This window comes from Lontra canadensis, unplaced genomic scaffold, assembly GCF_010015895.1.
Source record: "Lontra canadensis isolate GAN:19392208 unplaced genomic scaffold, GSC_riverotter_1.0 scaffold13, whole genome shotgun sequence".
Lineage (NCBI taxonomy): Eukaryota > Metazoa > Chordata > Mammalia > Carnivora > Mustelidae > Lontra > Lontra canadensis.
The window spans coordinates 9,446,537-9,468,936 of NW_022631007.1; the positions used below are offsets into that span (position 1 = coordinate 9,446,537).

The 22,400-nt window shown below is 42.8% G+C and overlaps 1 protein-coding gene across 1 annotated transcript in view; it reads right to left on the minus strand.

Moving 5' to 3' along the window:
- Positions 1–22,400, minus strand: part of DNER (delta/notch like EGF repeat containing) — a 308,774-nt gene that overhangs the window by 51,065 nt on the left and 235,309 nt on the right. Inside the window, exon 8 of the mRNA XM_032857415.1 lies at positions 12,669–12,893. Coding sequence (XP_032713306.1) covers positions 12,669–12,893 — 225 coding nt within the window. The remainder of the gene's footprint in view (positions 1–12,668; positions 12,894–22,400) is intronic.

The window sequence follows — 22,400 nt, forward strand, 5'->3', positions numbered from 1 at the left end:
TCCTTCACTGTGCAGAAGGTATTTATTTTGATGAAGTCCCAATAGCTTATTTTTGCTTTTGCTTCCCCTGCCTCAGAAGGCGTAGTTAGAAAGAAATTGCTATGGCCGATGTCAAAGAAGTTACTGCATATGTTCTTCTCTAGGATTTTATGGTTTCATGTCTCACACTAAGGTCTTTAATTCATTTTGAATTTATCTTTGCGTATGGTGTAAGAAAGTGGTCCAGTTTCGTTCTTTTCCATGTTGTCCCAACACCATTTGGTAAAGAGACTGTCTTTTTCCCATTGCAAATTCTTTTATTACAATGAGAAATCACCTCTCACCTGTCAAAATGGCTAAAATCAACAACACAAGAAATAACAGGTGTTGGTGAGGATGTGGAGAAAGGAGAACTCTCTCACACTGTTAATAGGAAGGCAAACTGAAGCAGCCACTCTGGAAAAGAGTTTGTGGGCTCCTCAAAAAGTTAAAAGTAGAACTACTGTACAATCCAGCCATTGCTGGATTGTATTTACCCGAAGAATGCAAAAATACTAACTCGAAGAAATACATGTACCCTGATGTTGAGAACGGGATTACCTAAAATAGTCAAATTATGGAACCCAAGTGTCCATCAACTGATGATTGGATAAAGAAGATGTGGCGTATGTGTGTGTGTATTTATGTATATATATATTTTATAAATATATATAAAATATATATATATAATGGAATATTACTCGGCCATAAAAAAGAGTGATATCTTGCCATTTGCAACAACATAGATGGAGTTAGAGAGTTACGCTAAATGAAATAAGTCAGTCAGAGAAAGACGAAGGCCATATGATTTCACTCATATGTGGGATTTAAGAAACAGAAAAACAAAAGTAAAGGGAAAAAAGAGAGAGAAAGGCAAACTGAGAAACAGACTCTTAACTATAGAGAACAAACCGATGGTTACCAGTGGGAAGGTGGGGGGAGGGATGGGTTAAATATGTGGTCGGGATTACGGAGCGCACTTGCCGTGATGAGATCAGGTGATGTAGGGAAGTTGAATCACTGAACTGTACACCTGAAACTAATATTAACACTAATTATAATACAATTATATATTATATAAATATAATAATTAATACGAATTAATACTAATAATATTAAACTAATAAACTGTATGTTAACTAACTGGAATTTAAATGAAAACTTTAAAAAGAATATGTAACGGCTACACGGTTTTGTATATTATCCCTTGTACTTTCTCACATTAGAAATTCAAAATGAGAAACAGACACACATAAAATAGTTATTATGGGGGGAAAAAAAGAACTTTGTGGAGAAAAGGAACAACCAGAACTGTACCGTGAGGCAACTAGATTATGAATTTCTCAACACAAATGATCTAGAATCAGAACTCAATTATTTGAATCCATCCTGAGTTCTGTCCCTATTGCCTCTACTAAATGATCCTTAAGGATGCTTAAAAATAGGGCACTTATTCACATAAGAGGTTATAAAGCAGTGAAAAATCAAAAGGGCAGATCCTAGTAGAATATGAATACAAATAATCAAAAGTAGAAAATAGAATTTCCTTGACATAAAGCGAAGACCAGGCTCTGTCTATACAGACTTGTGAAGAAATTCCAAAGTAAGGAAAGCAACGGACTCCCAGATATTCCTTATCCCTTGGGTAGGCAAGTTCCGTGGGACCCCGTCTTTCACTCAAACCATCGTAACAGCACACTGTTTCTCTTTTTCAACTATCCTCCTCAAAGCTATTCTTATAAATATATTAAACTCATTCACATTCCTCACATATGTAGGTTTAAGATATGGTAGATTACAAAGGAAAAAAAAAAAAAACAGTCCCAAAGTCTCTCTATAGCTCTTCACATTGAGAAAAGCAATCTGTGGACTTGGCCAATGTTATGCTCCTGCCCGTGAGACATTAGCAAACAACAGAAGAAACCGTAAAGAATATTTGTGCATTGGGCCTGTCCTCCCTTGCTGCTTTTGGAACCCAGCTGCCCTGTGAAGAAGCCCCGACTGGTCTGCTGGATGGCGAACAACATGTCGGCCAGAGGCCGCTGTCATTCCAGCCAAGTGCCAGACACATGCTGAGGTCCTGCAGGACTGGCCAAGCCCCAGCTGATGAACCGGCTGATCACAAAGCATGAGTGAGCACCAAACAGCATGTGGGTGGAGAAGAGACACCCCAGCTAGGCCCTGCCAAAATTATCAACCACAGACCCATAAATAATGATAGATTGTATTAAGCTACCAAATTTTGAAAGTTTGTTACGCAGCAGTAACTAACAAATACAGGGGTTTACATTGCCTCACTTAAAAGAATAAAACCACAGGCATAAACTTATAGGCATCAGCAAACTATTAGCAAAGGCATTTTTAGGGGGTAAAAGATGAAGGGAAGTTGTGCCCAAATCAGACCACCCGACAATATATATTCCTGAGTCCACACTGACTTTCAGTCGGGCTTATCCCATCTAAAAGACATACTTTTAGGGACGCCTGGGTGGCTCAGTTGATTAAGCCGCTGCCTTTGGCTCAGGTCATGATCCCGGGGTGCTGGGATTGAGTCCCGCATCGGGCTCCTTGCTCGGCAGGGAACCTGCTTCTCTCTCTGCCTCTGCCTACCACTCTGCCTGCTTGTGTGCTCTCTCACTCACTCTCTCTCTCTCTGACAAATAAATAAATAAACTCTTTAAAAAAAAAAAGACATACTTTTAGTAATGAATTAAGCCTCAGACATTCACTCTCATCTGTATCATCAGAAACCATCTAGTATTGAAAAAAATGAAACATTAGCCTGATAACTATCAACATATCATTAAGACTTCTGTCCAAACGGCTAATGATCTCTCCAGCCAAATCCTCTAATGCCAAATGGGGTTTTAAATGGGGCACTGTGGCATTGCATAAGGAAGCACCTGGCAAGACCAGAGAGGACACGCTGCTCCACAAAGTCAGTAAGGACTTTGAGCCGACAATGTGCTGGAATTTAAAAAAAAAAAAAAAAAAAAAAGAGGCCACGTATCACTGCTGCAGGCACACCCAGGGGCTCAGAATCTTCATTAAAACTGAAGCAATTTTATAAAAGCACTCAGCATATGCAGCAACTTTCATCCTGTGCCCTTAAATGGAAAATTAATGACGGCGATAGAAAACCAGCAAACAGACGCAGGGCATTGTCCGCAGGTTTTTAGACAAATCCAAATCAATAAAGAATTTAAAAGCACAGTGAAGACTAAAAGGCCAGGAAAGAAAGAAAGAAAAAAGAAAAAAGTAGAACATGCAGGCAAGTCTCCTCTTGGACTGTCTATTTGGGACTCGGGATGCAGCCGGCCATTGGTCACCCTATAACTCGTACCATCCCCTACGACAGCACACTGTCATACAGGCTCCAACCCTGGGGCTCCGGAGCCCAGCTACGCCTCCACTATGGACACTGACAACAGACCACTGCCCCTGAGCCACTCCCGTAGGAAGGAGTGACACTGGGAGCTAGGACATCCAAGCTCTCTCCAGGCAAAGAACGAAAAAACAAAAGCCAACTGTGAAGCGGAAAGAACATTTCAGGGACATTCTCAGAGTCAAGTGAAAAGAAACAGCATCGAAGGTGTCGGGTCATACAACAGTCAACGCAGGAGACTTGCAGATTCCAGTGCTAAGAAAAAAGGTCATATTGCTTCTGGGCACTGGGGCTCCCAGGAGTGAGAATCACCACCCCACAAGGGAGACTACCTCAGTGGAAGAGTGACACATCTGTCATGTGGCCACATCTGTATCTCTCATTTGAACCACAGAACAGCAGTTTCTCTAAACAGGTGTAAGCAGCAGCCATCAGGTGAGATGCGGCCCTAAGTTCCGGGCCCAGGTAGCCCCCAGCAACCATTTCAAAGGAGCTGAATCTGCAGTGTAACAAAAGCTGAAGGACCCCCCCGCCCCACCCCGCCACCCCCTCCACCCTGCAGCTCAATCCCTTTGCAAGTCAGAACTGTGCTTCTCTGGGCTGGGAAGGAAGGAACTATTGGTCAGGTCTAGCCACTCGCTAGACCACAACCAAGCCTGCTTTTCAAGCCTCATCTCAGGAGCTGCACTGAGACCAGAGGAGTCTAGAAGCTTCTCCCGTGATTGGCTCAAACATAAGTGAGAGCCCAGGTTGAAGCGTAACTTGGCGGGGGAGAGGCACAAGCAGGCTTCTGCTGAGAGTCTGCCTATGGGTCAAGGGCTTCAGTTCTAGACAAACCCAGCTCAATTTGGGGCTCTGTCACCCCCGCCTCCTGCTGTTTATACCCTCACTGCCTCAGTTTCTCCATCCTTCAGTTAGGAAAATAGGAGTACTACAGCCTGGGGTTAAGGAAGAGAGAATTTTGTCAGGTGACTGGCACAGAGTCTGGATGTTGGCAGTCGTCATAGACGCGAGCTACTGAGGCAAAGCTGCCCGGACAAAGAGCGTTACCCAGATCAATATGGCTGAATCAATATCCCAATGAACCCCAACTTCATGTGTCCTTCTGAGGTAGCCATTAAGACAACTACTGCTTGGGAAATCTGGTCAGTCCTTTACTCATCACTAGTGAGTCAGTCACAGTTTCCCCCTATTTCCTGTTTACTCTGAGCTAACAGAGGCTCTGGGTCCCAAACACCCAGGGTTTGATCCCGGCTTCATCCTCTACTAGCTCTGTAGTCTTGGGCCCAGAAATGGCAACAGTCATGGTCACGACTTAAGGACTGTGAGGATCCGAGTAGCCATTTCACTTAAAGAGCTCTGCCCAGCACCAGGCACTTAAATATTTAATCACGGAAGCCACCGAGAGCCCACACAGCAAGCAATCACTTAGTCCTGCAAGAAGGTGCACCTGTACCCGCTATGGCCATGAAGATGGATCCCTCCTCTACTCCAGCTCTAGCCTTGAACCTCACGTGAGAAGAATCCAGGCAGATTTAATAATTCCTCGCCGATCTTCCCCAGGGAAAGGCATAGCTGACATTTGCACAACTGCTTCGTTGTTTTATAGATTTCAAAATACAAGACAGTACGCATCACTTCATTTGAGCTTTATGGTTTATCCCCATTTCATAGAAGAGGAAACTAAGGCAGCCAGAGGCCAACTACGCAGCTGCTCTGTGACAAAGCTGAGACTTGAACTGGGCTGGGCTCAGTTCTCGGCCAGGCCCCTTTCCATCACAGCTGGGAAGAGAGGCAAGGATGCTGACTCTCAGTTCTCAATTCCAGCTGCCCAGGCTTTTGGCAAGCAAGAAGACATTAGTGATCAGATCGTAATTAACTCCCAACCACCAAACAAAATAAGAGTCAATGTCTTAGTTATAAAAGAGTTTCAAATACGTCTCCATCTGATCTTCACGGCCATAAACTTCATGAGAAGTTCCTGCAATCTTGGGCTGGCAAAGTGTCTCCCATAGAGCCGTTCTCAGAAATGCATGGCTCGGTGCCCCAAGTTATTATCAGCCGCCATTCCCTGTTTGCAGGTATGGTGCAGGTAAGGTGATGTCCATGTTTTCTGCTGTCCTCACAGACTATTCTAAAACCTACAGTCAGCAGGTAAACCTCATTCCTTTTCAACAAGAGTTCAGCCACAAATGAGCTCTCAACTACTTGAATTTTAAGTGGAGTGGTGGGAGAAGAAGGAACAGAAATCCTCTGTAATTAAAGGCTGTCTCATCAACACTTTCATACGTACGGATTAGCCATTTAAAGTGAGGTTAAAAAGCAGCCTTGTGAATAGATTTTGAATGTCAAGAATCTCATAAACATTCCATATGCTCCACCAGCAATGCCCATCACTCATTTCTAGTGTCCTTTCTCCCCTTCTAGTAACCCCGCAGGTCACTAGCCTAAAGAAGGCAATATCACTAATTCTCCCCGAATGCCCCCCAAATTAGAATAAAAATGAAATGGAGTAAAGTATGGCCGTGCCAGCAGCTGTCGACACCACAGGAGCCGACTCCTCAGCGTTCCCTGGTGTGGTGGGCGGTGGGAGGCGCTTAAGGCTGCTTCTGCACATCCTCCTGTTTCTCTGAGGATCCCAAGTTAAAGCTGGAGACAGACCTTGAGCTCCAGTCTGACCTTCGTTCCCTGCATTCAGCTAACAAATCTGACGATTCCACCTGACGATTAGATTTTAGGTCCAACCTTTCATTCCCACTGCCACAAGTCCAAGCCCTCACTTCCACCTGCCTGAGCTTCCTGACTGCTCTGCTGTCTTACCATCTCTTCTTGACGGTAAATCTCCCTATAATATCTAATTCTACCAGAATGTTCTTTCTTCCCCATTCTTCCTCGAATCACTCATTCTCCCTAGAAATCTCCCAATCCTATCAGAACCATCTTTCTAAAACACGGATCAGTTCCCAGACAATGCAAAAGGTCCCCAAGTCTTCATTTTCCAAACGCAGCATCTAGAGTCTCCCCAGTGTGCCCCAGCGAACCTTTCAGCCTTCCCACCCATTACCACACCCAGGGCATCTTATTTGGCAGCCAAATGCATCTCCTGTTCTCTGAATCTCCCCCTCTCCTCCCCCTCCCACCCTCACCCAGGACTTTTGTTCCATAGCATCCACCCCCTGTGTATAAATCCAGAGCATTTCCCTGTCCAACTCGTTGGAAATTCTGATTGGGCTGTTAACACAAAACTTCAATTGATTGAACTGTCAGTATTTTGAGCATTTCAATCAGTTAAGTCCAGTCAATGCAGCAAGGGGGAACACATCATGGGAACCAGGGGGTGTCTCAGTACAAGGGGGTTAGATGCTACTTACAGGATTTGAACTCCAGCTGGATGATCTGGGGAGGACTCACTCTAGAGCGGGGTCAGAAAGCAGAAGCAGCTCTATGCTTGAGTATCTCAATATATCTGATCTATAGCAAAGGCAAGCTAGCTCAAGGCTAAAGATGTGGTTGGTAAAGAAGCAGCTAGCCTTCCATTTATTTGTGAGAGAAGGAGAAGTGTGGTATTACGTGGACTGCATGGTGACCTTGGTTTTGTCTGTACTTAAAATTATAAAATGGTCTTGTCTCACTTTATCATGGCCTCTGAGTGACCATGTCTGGTGTCAGTTTCTGTGGGATTACTTATGTCCTGTGTCCAATAAGAGACACAATGGCCCAGCTATGAGCATGAGGCCAGCTTCTAACACCTTCAAGGCCTATCTGTAATTGTCCAACAAGCTCTCATATATCAGTGTTCTTACTATCATCATGCTGTCAAGAGAGATTTAAATTTCTTTCTTAGGTAAATACAGATTATGAAGAATTATTACAGCTGTTCGCTAGGTAGACAAGGCTCTATTTGGGGCCCCAATGGTGAGGACAGATATCATGTTTTGAAATATAACAAAAGAAGGACATGGTAACAGTGCTGGGATGTAAGGAAAGGAGACAATATATTGCATACAATCTATAATTCTTAGGAATACTATGATATGTAGACCAGGAACCCCTTAGAGCTTGTTAAACACAAGAACTGTCTCCATCTTAGTGAACCTGATGAAGAAAGTTTTCTGGTTCATAAAAGATGAAAGCTGTCCACTGTACTTATCCAAGAATCTAAATGCAATTAAGCATTCGTTAGCAAGACAGAAATGTCTTCATATCTTGTAGGTGTGCTTTTTTCTTTATGGCTGTTGAATTGTTATTAAAATCCTAAGCAGTAAGTCCTACCTTAGATTGTGTTTCCAGAAGACTATCAGAATGCCGATATTGCCAAGTCTGAGTTTGAAGGAAGCAATGCCAGCTGCCCTTCAGGCCTCAGAGACCATAGGTGCAGCTCACGTGTAAGGCATATGTAAAAAATACCTGAAATTCCTACAGTTTCCTTTAAAAAAAATGTTATTTGGAAAAAGTCTAAACTTCTTTAACTTAAGGCACATTCTATAAAGGCATGGTTAATTCAATTTAACAAACAAGGTCAGAGTAATGACTCAGTTGCATTAGGCCGGGGCCAAGACCAGTGAACTCAGGCAAACCATCTCCAGCCAGGGATTCCTTCCAGTATTGGTCATCATCCAAATGGCATCTGCAGATGCCACCATTGTACTGAGGGTGCATGAAACACCATGGCTCCCACCTGCGAGCATGTCCGCCCCACCCCCAGCAAGTTCCTCGCACTGTGACACTCCCCGCTACAATGCTTACTTACAAGGGTCCATGTTCTGCATTTCTCTAGTCTTGGGGAGATTTCAATTTGCCATTTTGGGGGGGGAGTATTTATGCCTATCACTTAACACTGTCACTGAAAGATAATATTTCAGTGATTACTCAGTGTTGACATTTTATTATTTAATATTAAAATCCCATCAGAAATCCCTAGCCTGATAAGCTAAAAATGAGGTTTGAAAATAAAGCACCTGGCAAATCTGATTTGCAGTGATCCAAATGGCATTTTGTCAGACGGGAACTAATTATCAACCTGACATGATTTCAATCTGCTGTCATTTTATGAAATGGGATCGGTTTGCTCTCTGTAAAGATGATCAGGCTTGCCGCTCTTCAGCTAGACACCCAATTTACCGACTCTCGTGAGATTCTTCTATTATGCAAACTGGTGGGAAAGCAATTATGTACTCCAAAAGATTAAGACTAAAAATTTCATATTCAGAGAATTGTCATTTCACCTCTTAAAATGTAAATTCTTCCCAGATGTTAAGATGCCTTTTTTATTTCACACAATGTCACTTAATGATCTGAGGACGCAACCCCTCGGAAAGCAATTTTATCTCCCAAGTTCAAAGACAGAACTCTGACAAGAACTCCAAGGCTCTGCCCCGGGGAGAGACCACCTAAGAGACAAAGGACTCATGGAAGGGAATACATGCCTCTTTAGGCTTTTCAAGGCTACTTAGTGGCTGGACTGTTGGAACACAGCCTGCATCCTTACCGATGGGACCGGGGTCATGCCGTGTCTTGTGAGAAAGCTCCAAGAGGAGGAGGAGAAGAGTTCTGCTGGGACTGATGCCCAGAATAAACATGAAAGGATGCATGTTGTAATTTCATGCCCCCTCTAAGATACATTGTATTGATTACAATGGAAAGTCATTAAGTCTGTTTTTCCATCCATTAACAAGTTGTTATTGTTCACATGTAAGCACATGATTACTCTGCATGTAACCACATCCTGTAGAAATCCAGATCTTAAGAGTATATAAGCGCTGTATTAATTCAATAAAACATCTACTGATCATCAGTCAGTAGTCCCCTCATCATTTTGGCTCCAATCACCAGGTTCCTCACCTCCCAAAGGTGACACTGGACATTTGACTATTACCAAGCCAAATGCTCCAGCTGGCCAGGAAGGAAGTTTGAGTAGAGACCAGCAGACCTTACAAAGAGACCTATGGTCTCTACGTAGAGATTCTACGGTCTACAGACCTACAGTCTCTGCGTAGAGACTCTACGGTCTACAGACCTATGGTCTCTACGTAGAGACTCTACAGTCTCTACGTAGAGACTGTAGAGACCTTACAAAGAAATGCTTGGGGGACCCCTGGGTGGCTCAGTTGGTTAAGTGTCTGTCTTCAGCTCAGGTCATGATCCCAGGGTCCTGGGATGGAGTCCCACAATGGGCTCCCTGCTGAGCAAGTGAGTCTTCTTCTCCCTCTCCCTCTTCCCCCAAACCCTGTGCTCGGGCCCAATCTCTCTCAAATAAATAAATAAAATCTTGAAATAAATAAATAAATAAATAAATGCTGGAATGTCCATTGACAGAAAGAAAGGGCAATATCTCTCACGACTCCATGCCAGGAAACGTGCCATGTGCCACATTTAACACTCTCACACACAGCAGACCACAGTCAGCAACTTGTCCCAGTCTAGGCTGTGACACCAACTGTCACTGAATGGACAAGAATCTAAGATGTTCTTCATAAAAATACAAAAAGGTCCAGAGAAGTCCTGTTAAGTTACCTATGGGGACGGTCAATGGGAGGGGATCTCCCAGGTCAGTTCTCACCTCTCTCTCTGGAAAGAGAAAGAACAGGAAATATACTTTCTATGCAGGACCCAGGTAAGCCTGCCCGTACCTGTCGATAAACTCAGAGTGTGAAACAACATTTTCATAATCGTCAGCCACACAAAGTAACATTTACCTTTAAATAACTACATTCCATTTAAAGGTTTAAAAATAAAAAATAAAAATAAATAATAAAAAAAGAAAGTTTTAAAAGTAGGCCAACTAAATAGAAAGAAAAAGTTAGTATGATCAAGAAAGGAAGTCTGAGGAGAAAAGGAGGAAAAAACAGGGCTCCCTTCTGGTCTTGAGATATCTGATTTCTCTTTGGGTGGGGCTTCCCGGACAGAAGCAGCACTCTCAGGGGTCTGGTAATGAAGGAGGGAGGAAGTTCCTGACAGAACGATTTTGCTTCCGATGAGTGGAGGGGGGTGGGTAGACACCACACGTGAGAACACATGGAGCGTGGGGAGCAGCACCCTCGGGAGCCCCGATGTGAGTGAGACTGTGTTCTCCCCAGCACCACTGCAGCTTGCTTCATGTGCAAACACAGCGGTCTTCGTGCCCCACATTCCCAACAGGCAAGGGGGCCGCCCCGCACTACCCCCTCCTTGGCAGGCCCAGTTCCATCGCACACGTAAGGCCCAGCACATGGAAGAAAACTGGACTTCTGGTGAGGAAGCCATTCCCATTTCCACCATGGCTCTGACAGGAGAAGACAGAGGGAGTAGGGAGAAGGCAAGGGAAAGTATCTCAGGGCAGATGGAGAGGTGGAGAAACTTCTTTACCTCAAGCTCTAATGGGAAACCCAAAAATGCTACTGTGAGCCTTAATTCCATGTGTTAACTCGGCTAAGCCACGGCACCCAAACATGTCAAACGCTGGTCTAGATGTTGCTGGGAAGGTACTTTTTAGATGAGATGAGTTTTTAAAGCAGTAGGCTTTGAGTGAAGTGATTTCCCTCTAAAATGTGGGTGGGCCTCATCCAATCCGGTGAAGGCCTAAGAGCAAAGAGTGAGGTTTCTTAAGAAGGAATTCAGGCTCAAAACTGTAACAAGGAAACCCTGCCTGAGTTTCCAGCCTGACGTCTGGCACTACAGATTGAGAACTTGCCCGTTCTCACAGTTACGTGAGCCAATTCCTTAAAATCAATCTCTTCCAATATTTCTCTCTTTTTCTCTTCATATATATTTTGGCGAGAGGTGGGGATTTTATTTATTTATTTGAGAAAGAACAAGAGTGTGGACCGGGGGAGGGACAGAAGGAGAGGGACAAGCAGACTCTGTACTGAGCCACAGACCTTCACATGGGGCTTGATCTCACGACCCTGAGATCATGACCTGAGCTGAAATCAAGAGTCAAATGCTTAACTGGCTGAGCCACCCAGGCTCCCCTCCATGAAAAGGTTTTTCAATACCCCTCAATGCTTAGTTGGATTTCCTACTAATTCCTTCACTGATTCATGAGTATGAGACGTGCCCCTTGAAAGTTCTGGGCAGTGGAACCGTGGCCCCTGGGTCGGCCTCTGCACTCAGCCCCCTCTTGGGTGTATGGCCACAGGCACATGACTAAAGCAAGTATGACACAATTCATAAATGTGGCTCGGTGAAATGTAGCTTGCAGGGAGGGACCACAGATGTGGTCCACCAGGTCAAAACCTAGACAGATTCGTGCTCACTAAATGGTGGTTTGGAGCTATTAAGATTACTAATAAAATACACTTCCTCCTACCCCCCGTGGGGAGAAAGACAATTAATATAATGTTTTAAAGACCAGGCAAGTGATATCAAGGGTGACTGCTGGAATTCAGCGGGGGGAAAGCGTAGGGGGCCCAGAAGGAGAAGTTTACAGGTGAAAACGGGGTGAGAGGGGACCAGGCATCAGGTGGAAGGCACTGCACCAGCAGACCTGAGACTCCAGCAAAACCAGGGAACTGACCTCCACGTGGGTGGGTCAGACACACGTGTGAGGAACCGCGCTTCCACACATTCTGAAGGGCTAGCTAGCTCCTACAAGGAAGAAGAGAGGGAGGCAAGACAGAAACGACCAGAAAGAGTCACCCATGTGTGCGTTCTTTTCAGGACCACAGAGGTAGGTTGTGCAGACACAAATTTCGGCTAGAAATCACTGTGACTTTGGAGTCTCAAAATTTACACAATTAAAAAAAAATCATTACAAGGCAGAAGATCTTTGGAAAAGAAACTTTTGGAACTTTTGAATATTTGCAGAGGACGCCACAGGTCCAATAACACATACAGGGCCCAGAGTAATTCTAATAGATGAGAAAATTCTAAATGGATTGCGTCTCGCTTTTTATGCCCATTAAAAAAGAAAAACATACTCCATTAACCTAAGAACATGGTATTAAAAGATAGGCAGTCCAGTAAAAGCTGGGGAATGACCTCTAGTAAATCTTTAAAAAATAATTAAGCTGTTCAGAGATCAAGCCTATTTTTAATTTTCTTATTTTGCTTACTTGTTTTTTCGTATTTTGTCATGACTGTGACCTGCTCGTGCAGAGGGGAAATCGTGTTTTTAAAAACCCTGCCAAGAGTAAGTCTAAAGAGAAAGGGCGTCATAAGTGAGTGGGGGACGTGTCTATGGACAAGTGGACACATCCGGGGAGCCAACATCTGTCCAGACGCTCTAGAAAAGGTAAAAGTCTAAGACTGGAGAGAGCAAGGATTTGCATTCCATGATGGTACCGACCTGGGTCACAAAGGCATTTATAGCTGGTGCCCACACTGTGGCAAGTGCCGTGTGCGCAGGGACTGAGGGCGCAGAAGTCCACGAGCTGGGCGCACGCTGGCCCCGTGAAGCCCGCACTGCAGCTGCAGCTGAAATGCAGACCGTCTGCGTGGCAGGTCCCATTGTTCTGGCACGGGGACGAGGCGCACGGGTCCACCTTTTCCTCGCAGGCCGCGCCGAAGTATCCTGCCAGAAAACACAGACAGGGGAATGGGTAAAAAATAAATGAAACTGGGTTCACACATCATAGCTGATAAGCTGGGTGCAGGTGGCACCTGTGTGGCTCAGACCTTGAGCCTCTGTCTTCGGCTTATGTCATGACCCTGGAGTCCCGGGATCCAGCCCCACCCTGGTCTCTCTGCTCAGCGGGGAGTTTGCTTCTCACTCTCCCTCTGTGCTCTCCCTCTCTCTCTCAAATAAATAAAATTTTTAATAAAAAATAAATAATCTGGGCCCGTTCCTAAATTTCCCCATTGTGAAGTGATTAACTCATTTAACAGTTTCCAGATACCGACAACCCAACCACAGGGAAAGGCAGGTCGCCTTAGCTTTGGGAATGGGAGGTTAAAGTATTAAGCCCTGGGCTTCCAATTTGTTCAAATGTAAGATATATGACCACTCAGACGTTCAGACACCCAGGGACGTGAATATATTTACAGGTATACATGGGCATACGTATGCGTGAATAATTAGTCTAGAAAGATGCCGGAAAAAATTAATGGTGATTACCTTCAGGAAGGTGGGACTGGGGTCAATGGAGGACTTAGTCCTCTTATTTCATATACATTTCTGGGGGAAAGGCATTCCCTACCTTTGCTTTAAAAAGATGTAATCCTGAATTTTAAAAAAAATAAACCCATATAAAATAGTAATCAATGAAAAGATCTCCCTCTCATATCCCTTCTACCCTATTCTTCTCTCTCGAAGAGCCATTGTTAGCAGTTTCTTGACTATATACTTTTTTTTAAAAAAGATTTTATTTATTTGACAGACAGAGATCACAAGTAGGCAGACAGGCAGGCAGAGAGAGAGGGAAGCAGGCTCCCTGCCAAGCAGAGAGCCCGATGCAGGGCTCGATCGCAGGACCCTGGGACCATGACCTGAGCCGAAAGCAGAAGCTTTAACCCACTGAGCCACCCAGACGCCCCTTGAATATATACTTTTTTAAGTTGGTTACTGTAATAGATAAACTCTGGTGGCCATATAACGGAATACTACAGAGCAGTAAAAGGATCTATGGTCTCACTTGTGCTACAACATGGATGCACCCCAAAGAATTATGTTAGCTGAAAGAAAGCAATTAAAAAACAACACATATTGTGTGATTCCACTTATAAGAAATGTCCAAAAAAAGCAAATCTGTAGATAAAGAAAATAGACTGGTGCTTATCTGGGGCCAGGTGTGACCCTGAATGGCCATCAGCTGTCTTTGGGGTTGATGTAAATGGTCTAATATTGCATTGTGGTGATACATTTACTAAAATGCACTGAGTTATGTACCTAAAATAAATGAAATTTGTATCTAAATTTTACCTCAGGAAAGCATTAAATTTTTTAAAAATATTAAATGTGCTAATTGTAGAGGCTTTTTTTTTGTTTCCTGTATATGTGTTTCAGTATTCCTCAATTTTAAAAAGTATACATATGTATGTGTGGGTCTGTAGGTTTGTGTATCCATGCAGGGATTTCAAATGCTTTAGTAAAACCTATTCAGAGTATAGCAGCAGCTTGAAAATTAAATGAAGATGGTTCAAATTTTAGAAGCAAAGTTAAATAATTTTACTAATAGACAGTTTTTATTCCACTATTCTCTTCAACTTTTCTTGTCTATATTTTTCTAAAAGATTTTATTTATTTATTTATTTGAGAGAGAGAAAGCACAAGTGGGGATGGGGGGTGCAGAGAGAGAAGGAGAAGCAGACTCCCCACTGAGAAGGGAGCCCGATGTGGGGTTCAATCCCAGGACATCAGGATCATGACCTGAGCTGAAGGCAAATGCTTAACTGACTGCACCACCCAGACGTCCCCTCCTTGTCTACTTTAAGTTCGTATTTACCCATCTTCACACAGAACTCCTGGCAATATTGGCAATATCTGTTGTTGCTGCTAAGGACCTAGTGAATACATAAAACAAACAAAAATAGCTCCCAGACTTAATTATCTCAAACATCCCTCATAAATTGGCATAATCAACTTGGTGTTTTTCTGTCCAAAAATAGAAAACCTTTTCAAAATCCAATTCTATTCAACATTTTATAAAGTTCCCAGTAGTTTTTAAATTTTAGAAATTGTACTAAAAATGTCCCACATTGGTTTTAATAACATTTGAATTCTCCAAAGAGTCCCTTCACAGCCTGGAATGGAATATAATTCCATCTTCCGTGAGACGTGTTCCATTTTACTCTGAATGAAAAGGAGATACTTAAGTACTTATTACCATGGGACAAACAATGACCAAGGCGAGCCCCGACCTCTCTACTCTGCTGCCTCATCCAGAAAAGACCTGAAATTATTTTCTTTACAACGTTGTTGTGGGTTCTAAAAAGATACGTAGCAAAATTCCTGAAAGAGTTCCTGATCCAATGCTGAGTAAATGAATTAAATAAGAATGGTAAGACTAAGAGCCAGAGTGGACATCTCCTGGGGGCTGGCGTGCACCAGATGGTTTTAACCCTTTCCATGCATTATTTCTCTGAACCCCACTATAACTGTATGATAAAAGAACCCTTAGTGCCTCTACTTAACAGATGGGACAGTGGCGACACAGAAACATATATAAAGTAGCCTGTTGAAGTCTATGTAGCTAGTGGATGGCACAGCGGGGATACTAAGCCCAAGCTCTTGCTACTCTGCAGTATGACACGGAAGGAAATCAATGATGGGCCATTTAAGGAGCAAAGGTGTATAAACACAACTGGGACTCATGTTTCTATCCTGTTTGTATCCGAATGGAAAAAGAAATAGAAGACTCATCCATCGAGTCAAAATTGAAAAAAAATACAAATTTTAGAAAGGCAATCACTCTAGATTCATGTTGGTAGACTCCATTTTAAATATTCACATCATATGCATAGGCTATTCCAAGCAGAGCAAAAGATGAGTAAATATGCAAGGAGATGTGAAGGGTCATGACTGGGGAGAGCCCACATTTCAGTAAGGTCAAGGGGACGGGGGGAAGTGAACATAAATGAGGCCCCTGGTCAGACGTCTGATCGTGAACAGTCTTGCACGCCTCCGTAAGGAGTCTGCATTTCCTTCTGAAGCTCCTAGACATCATCTATTCTTGTTTTTTTGATATCCCTAATTGCAAGCAGTGTGGAGAGTGAATTAGTGACAATCAAGACTGGAAGCAGGAAACCAGGTGTTTACTAGCGTAATTGGGGTGAGAGGTTAGGAGGAATAATTTGTAGCGCTAGGGATGAAGAATGTGAGACAGTAAATGATTTCACAAGCAACACTGTCAGTTCAGGGACCAATTAGATGGTGCAAGAATGAAAGAGAGGGGAAAGCCTAGGGACACAAGGTCGCAGAAGCCTTAAACTCCAACACCAGCAGGAGTCAGGCAGGCAGCACTGACGACAGAAGCAGGCCAGCAGTAAGACAGCAGGGAGTGGCAGGGACTGCGCCAGACCAGAGACAGCATGCCCCCTTGAGTGTGTTCCAAAGGGGGTGGCTGCCGCTCACCTGTAGCTTTCTGCTACCATTTGGGAGGTGGAGCCAGTTGCCAGATCCTCTGAATTTTCAAGAAATATCTGAGATCTGGATTCTTGTTGGAACCCCTCCTAGTTGAAAACAGTGATATGTCATTTCTCTGGGAGCTAAAACACATCTGTGGACCCTGTGTACGTGCCTTCTGTGTGTGACTTAATGTGAACCATGGGCTTTGGAGCCAACATGGGAGTTACTGCCCATGAGCAACTGCAAGACCTTGAGCAGGTCCTTGATCCTCTTGACCTCGTGTGTCTGCGTTCACGGAATGGGCATAGTGATGCCGACAGCACACGGTTTTTATGAAGCTGGAATGAAAACTTCTGGGAAACATTTGGCACGGTGACTGGCAAATAACAGGGGTTCAGTAAGAAGCAGCTACACGTGTGTCTTTCTAGACTGGGGTACAATGTGGACGGTGGTGTTACCAACCGCAGTGGCCAACAGAGGAGGAGATTCCCAGGGTGGAATGATGAGCTCAGCTTTGCACTTGTTGGCTTGAGGTACTTTTGTGTTTATTCCAGTCAGTTAACTATGCAGACCTGGTGCTCAGGAAAGAGATACGAAGGAGAAGACATGGACTGGGGGTCAGACACCTATGGATAGGAATCAAATTCATAGGTGTGGATGCTAATATTTGAGGCAAGTGTCTGGAAGACAGTCCTCACTAGAACTGCCCATGCTGGTACCCCCATCGCAGGTTTCTCTGCCTCCATTCCTGTGAGAAATCAGTGTCTCTTGTTTAAGCCAACCACCGACGGTATTCTGTCATGGAAGCCCAAGCTAAGACACGACAGCTGTGACCAGCAACTTCTCTTTTTCCATCACTCAAGCAATTGTTATCCTCTGATTAATGGGACATCCTTTGTAAATGACTCACACCTTTCATAGCCACCCCTTAAATGGCTTCCAGAGAGAGAAAGGGAAAATGTTTTATAACACAAAGAAGGCAGGGCCAGAAAACCTAAGTTGGGCTCTTCTTCCTAGCTTTGCAACCTTGAGTGAAGTACTTAATCATTTTGTACTTTAATTTTCTTGCATATAAAACGAGGATGGCCCCTGCTGTGTCAGATGAAACAAAATGGCAGGCAGTGCTCAATAAATGTTGGAGGCTCCTTCCTTTAAGCAGGGTTTCTAGGGAAATTCCAGGTTGTAGGTACACCCAGAGTTTGTGGTTAGGGCAATGGGAGAGAGGTGGGCTTGTCAGCAAATCTCTGGAACGTCATCAAATTTCACATGAACATGAATCCTTGCGGGGAAGGGGGCGTCCCAGGAGATCTCTAAGAGGGAGTGTTTTGGAATTAGGTGGTTCTCACACAGTGTTCTCTAAACATATTGGGCCACCCAGAGAGGCTGACAAATGGAGCTGGGGTCCCAGAGCAAGCCGTGGTGGGAAGAGGTGGTAGGCAGGGGGTATCTCTAGCAGCATTTCCGCACAGGTTCAAAAGGACAAGCTGTTGAAACAGTGTCTTTTAAATGCAAACACTTGTCCATACCAGGCACCGTTCTAAGCGGTTGGGCTATATTAACTCACTGAACCCTGGTCTCAGTTCTATGAGCTAAGTACTATTATTTCCTTTTCAGATGGGTAAACAGAGGCACAGGAAGGTGAAGTAACTTGCCCAAGGTTACACAGCTAGTAAATGGCAGGAATGGAGTTTGAACACAGGGAGTCTGACTCCCAAATCCAAGCTTCTAGCCAGTGCTTTTTGCCGTAACAGAAGGGCCAAGAATGTGAAAACAGGTAACCCAGGACCTGTCAGACCCCTCTGTCACTTGCTGGCTATGTATAGCAGAAAGGGCTTGTCCTCTCTGATATCTGCCTCCTCTGCTTTCACAGCAATAGGACAGCTGGTCACCCGGCTGTCCAGAATAATGGCTACATTGGCTGTCTTTGCTGTAGCCAGACGGAAATGAAAACACTCTGGGTAATGGGATATAAATGGAAATCTCTTGAGGTTGCTTCTGAGAAACTTCCTTAAAAGAGAGTTGGCATGCACCCTTTGCCCTGTTTTATTTTATCCCTTCATTCATTCTACTGTCTGTAGCATAGAGATGATGGAGCATAGAGATTGCCCCACTTTGGCAGAAAATCACCCATACACAGTAATGCTCAGTTAACCCCAGGAAGGATAAATTCAAAGAAAACATACAAGGACCTCATAGTCAAAATACTGGGCACCCAAAACTAGGAAAAAAAATATTAAAAGTATCCAGAAGAAAAAACCAAAATACATATATTGAACAATGAAAAGAATTACATTACCTTATAATGAAAAGGTGACTTTTCATTAGGATCCATGGAGGCAAAAGACAATAAAATTACCTCTTTTTAAGGTATTGAAAGAATGAACCTATCTCCAAGAACTCTATTTCCAGAGAAAATAACTTTAAATAAAAATGAGGCTAAATTAAGACATTTTCTAATAAGGAATAGCCAAGAGAACATTGTTGCCAACATACCTACCTTACTATAAAAACATTAAGAAGTCTTATTCAAGCAGAATATAAACGATAATATAGATGGAAATGCAAGTTTGTAGGAAGAAATGAAGAGGACTGAAAATGGTACATTTGGGAATAAGTTCTTTTTCCTTTTCTTTATTTGAAAACAACTAGCTATTTAAAGATTTTATTTATTTATTGAGAGAGAGTACACACGCGAGTGGGGGTGGATGGGAGAGGAGAAGGAATCTCAAGCAGACTCCCCACTGAGTGTGCAGCCCAAAGTGGGGCTGGATCTCATGACCCTGAGGTCATGAAATCAAGAGTCAGGGGCCCAAATGACTGAGCCCCTTAAACAACTGAATATTTGAAGCAAAATTAACAACATTGAATCATAATGTTTTAACATACTTAGAAAATACATGACAACAATAGAACAAAGAATGAGGGGGGTGGTTGATAGCATTATACCGTCATTGGATACTGTAATGCCCAGAGCAACCACTAAATGACAACAAAAAAATTAAGAACCGAAACAATAGCAGAAAATAAAGATATCGCTAAAAAACCAACTGAAGAGAAAAAAATTTTCTAAGTATTCAATTTTCCCAAAAGAAGGAAGGAAAGGAAGAATAAAATAAAGAACATGGGAGATGAACAGAAAACAGCAACCAGTCCTATCCATAATCGCACTGAAGGCAAATGACTAACAATGCAGAGATTGTCAGATGGAGCAACAAAAAAAGAGGACCAAATTACATGTTCTCTAAGAGAAACCCATTTTAAATAAAAAGACATAAAGACTGACGTGAAAAGATGGGAGAAGATACATTAGGGGGAAATTAGTGTAAGAAACCTAGTGTGGCAATATCAGAAAAGGTGGGCTTTAACACTAGAAGTATTATCAGAGAGAAGGAGGGCCATTTAACATGAAAAACTTGGCTATCTATCAAAAAGATATAACAACCATAAATGTGCAGACACCTAATAAGAGAATTTCAAAATATACAAAAGAAAAACCTGCCAGAGGGAGAAACAGACTCCATCAGAGAATCAGAGAAGAAGAATACTTTCTTATTACCCAATAGAATAAATTGACAGCATGAGCTCATGTCTACAATATTTCAAAATACTATTGAACCATCCTGACCTAATTAATATTAGTATAAAACCACACCCAAAGACTCAGAACACAAATTCTTTACACACGCACATTAAACAAGTCAGTTATTTTGACAGATGTGAGAAAATCGTTTGACAAAAATCAATATCCATTCGTTATTTTTAAAGGGGAGGGGGTATTATCAGCAAACTAAAACAGAGTCCATTTCCTCCATCAGACAGGGTAAAAAACAAAAACTTACAGGTAACTTCACGTTTAGTGGTGAAATAATGGGTAGCCTCCTCTAAGATAAAGAATAAACCAAAGGAAATGATTTTTTTTTTTTTATGGTACAAATTCACAAGGTGACTCCATAATTTATATCGACATGTAAGGCACACAGAAAACCTAAAACAATGTTGAAAAAAGAAAAAAAAAAAGCTTTAGATTTAAAAATTTGGAGGACTTAACCTAGCTTAATTTTTTTTTTTTTTTTTTTTTAATTTTATTTATTTGAAAGAGAGAGAACGTGCACACAAGTGGTGGTGAGGGAACAGAGGGAGACGGGGCAAGGGCAGAGGGAGCAGGAGGGGCAGGCTCTCTGATCCCAGGACCCTGGGATTCTGACCTGAGCTGAAGGCAGCCACTTAACCGACTGAGCCACCCAAGCACCCCTATGTTAGCTGACTTCTAAACTTGGTCTAAAGCTACAGTTATTTACAGTGTCTACTGTTTGCAACTAAACCAAATTCTGATTGATAAACCATGCCAGTGAAATCCAATAACTAGCTCTTCTTCGAGGTCTTAGGTTCCTCATTTGTTAAAAATAGAGATATAAGATCAAATATAATATAATATAAATCAAATAGTTACGCTAATAGAGGAAAAAGAAGAGGAATCAATGTTAACACTAACAGCAAATTCTGAGTTCTTACACCAGACACTAGACCAAGCAATTGGCTTCTATCGCTTTGATTTATCACAACCACTGGCTCAGTTAGAGTCTACTATTATCCCCTTTTACCAAAGAAGGCTTAGAGACTAGATATCGGAGAACTAGTCCAGGGACATCAACTGGTAAGTAAGAAAAGCAAAAATCAAAATGAGGTCTGTGTTCTTAAGCCCCGTGCTAGGCTGCCTCCTACACGAGAGTTTGTCTCAAGGCACTTGAAAAGTTGAAGGTACCACGCTAGCAAAAGAAATGACGGCCAGATTAAACCCATCAGTATCCTAACTTCTTTAATTTGAGATAGCTTTAGGACATGGAGATCCCTTAGCAAGTATAAATTTTGAACTCTGTGCATTGGAAATGCCCTGGGCCTCGCTGGCTCTCAGCATCTCCAGGATCACGTGGAGGATAATTTTAAAGAATATGATCATGAAACTTGAGTTCTAAGGAATAAGCCTATCACATGAACTACCAACTCCTTATAAAACCAAAAGTCGTTTTTAAAATAAGCCAAATACAAGATTTGGAGTCAAGGTGCCAACCAAGGCAGGCCTGACCTCCCCATCTGCCTGCTGATCAAGGCCAGATGTTGGCTAGTTTATGGCTCTTGCCATAATACATGTTACACAGGTGTGAATGTCTTAAGTTCTTGAAATTTTGACTCAAAGCTCCCTTGTAAACATGATGCTAATGACAGAGAGCTTGAATGTTACCGCATTGGAAGTGTCAATGTATACTCAATTTCTAGATCTATTCATGAGTATATGTAAGTGATCCCCCAAACAGATGTCATGCTATAGAAGTCTGATTTCTCTGTTTCAAAATATACAAGTCTATCACTCAAAGCTAAAGCAAAGATTACTTTCAGGTGCACTCCTATGTGAACCTACACAGTGAGTACTGTTCTGGGAGTGCTGGGAGAAAGGTATCTTACACCACAAGGTAGGAAAGGCCTTGGGGTCATCTGTACCTGAGACTCGGCCAGCACAGACTTCATCTTTCCAGAAACATTCCAAAAATGAACCAAGACTTTCATTGTCCTGTTTTCTCCTTTGTGTCTCCCTCCCCCCTTCGCCCCCCTTTCCCTCAACCATACATTACATACAAAGAATTTCAAACTCCACATTCAATCCTAGGAACCTCTAGGCTTTTTCCTGTTCCTGCATCCCGTTGTAACTCTAAAAGCAATTATTTTAGATAGCCTTTGGTAAAGTTTCGCTTTCTATTAACGTAACTCTTTCAGACCTTTGACAAGTCAATCTATCAGTAATGATCTCTTAAGGTAAATGTTCTGGAAAATTCCTCTTGCAGAATATGCAAACCAAATTAGTTATGGTGGCCAAGGCAAGAGGACTGGAAAACAAAATTTAACGTTCTTGGATTCAAGCACATTCATGGACACATTCAGAACAGACAAAACACTGCTTTGTGGGATATCATATTGTAAGTAATAAAAATAATAATAATAGTGTTTCTGAACTGACTAAAA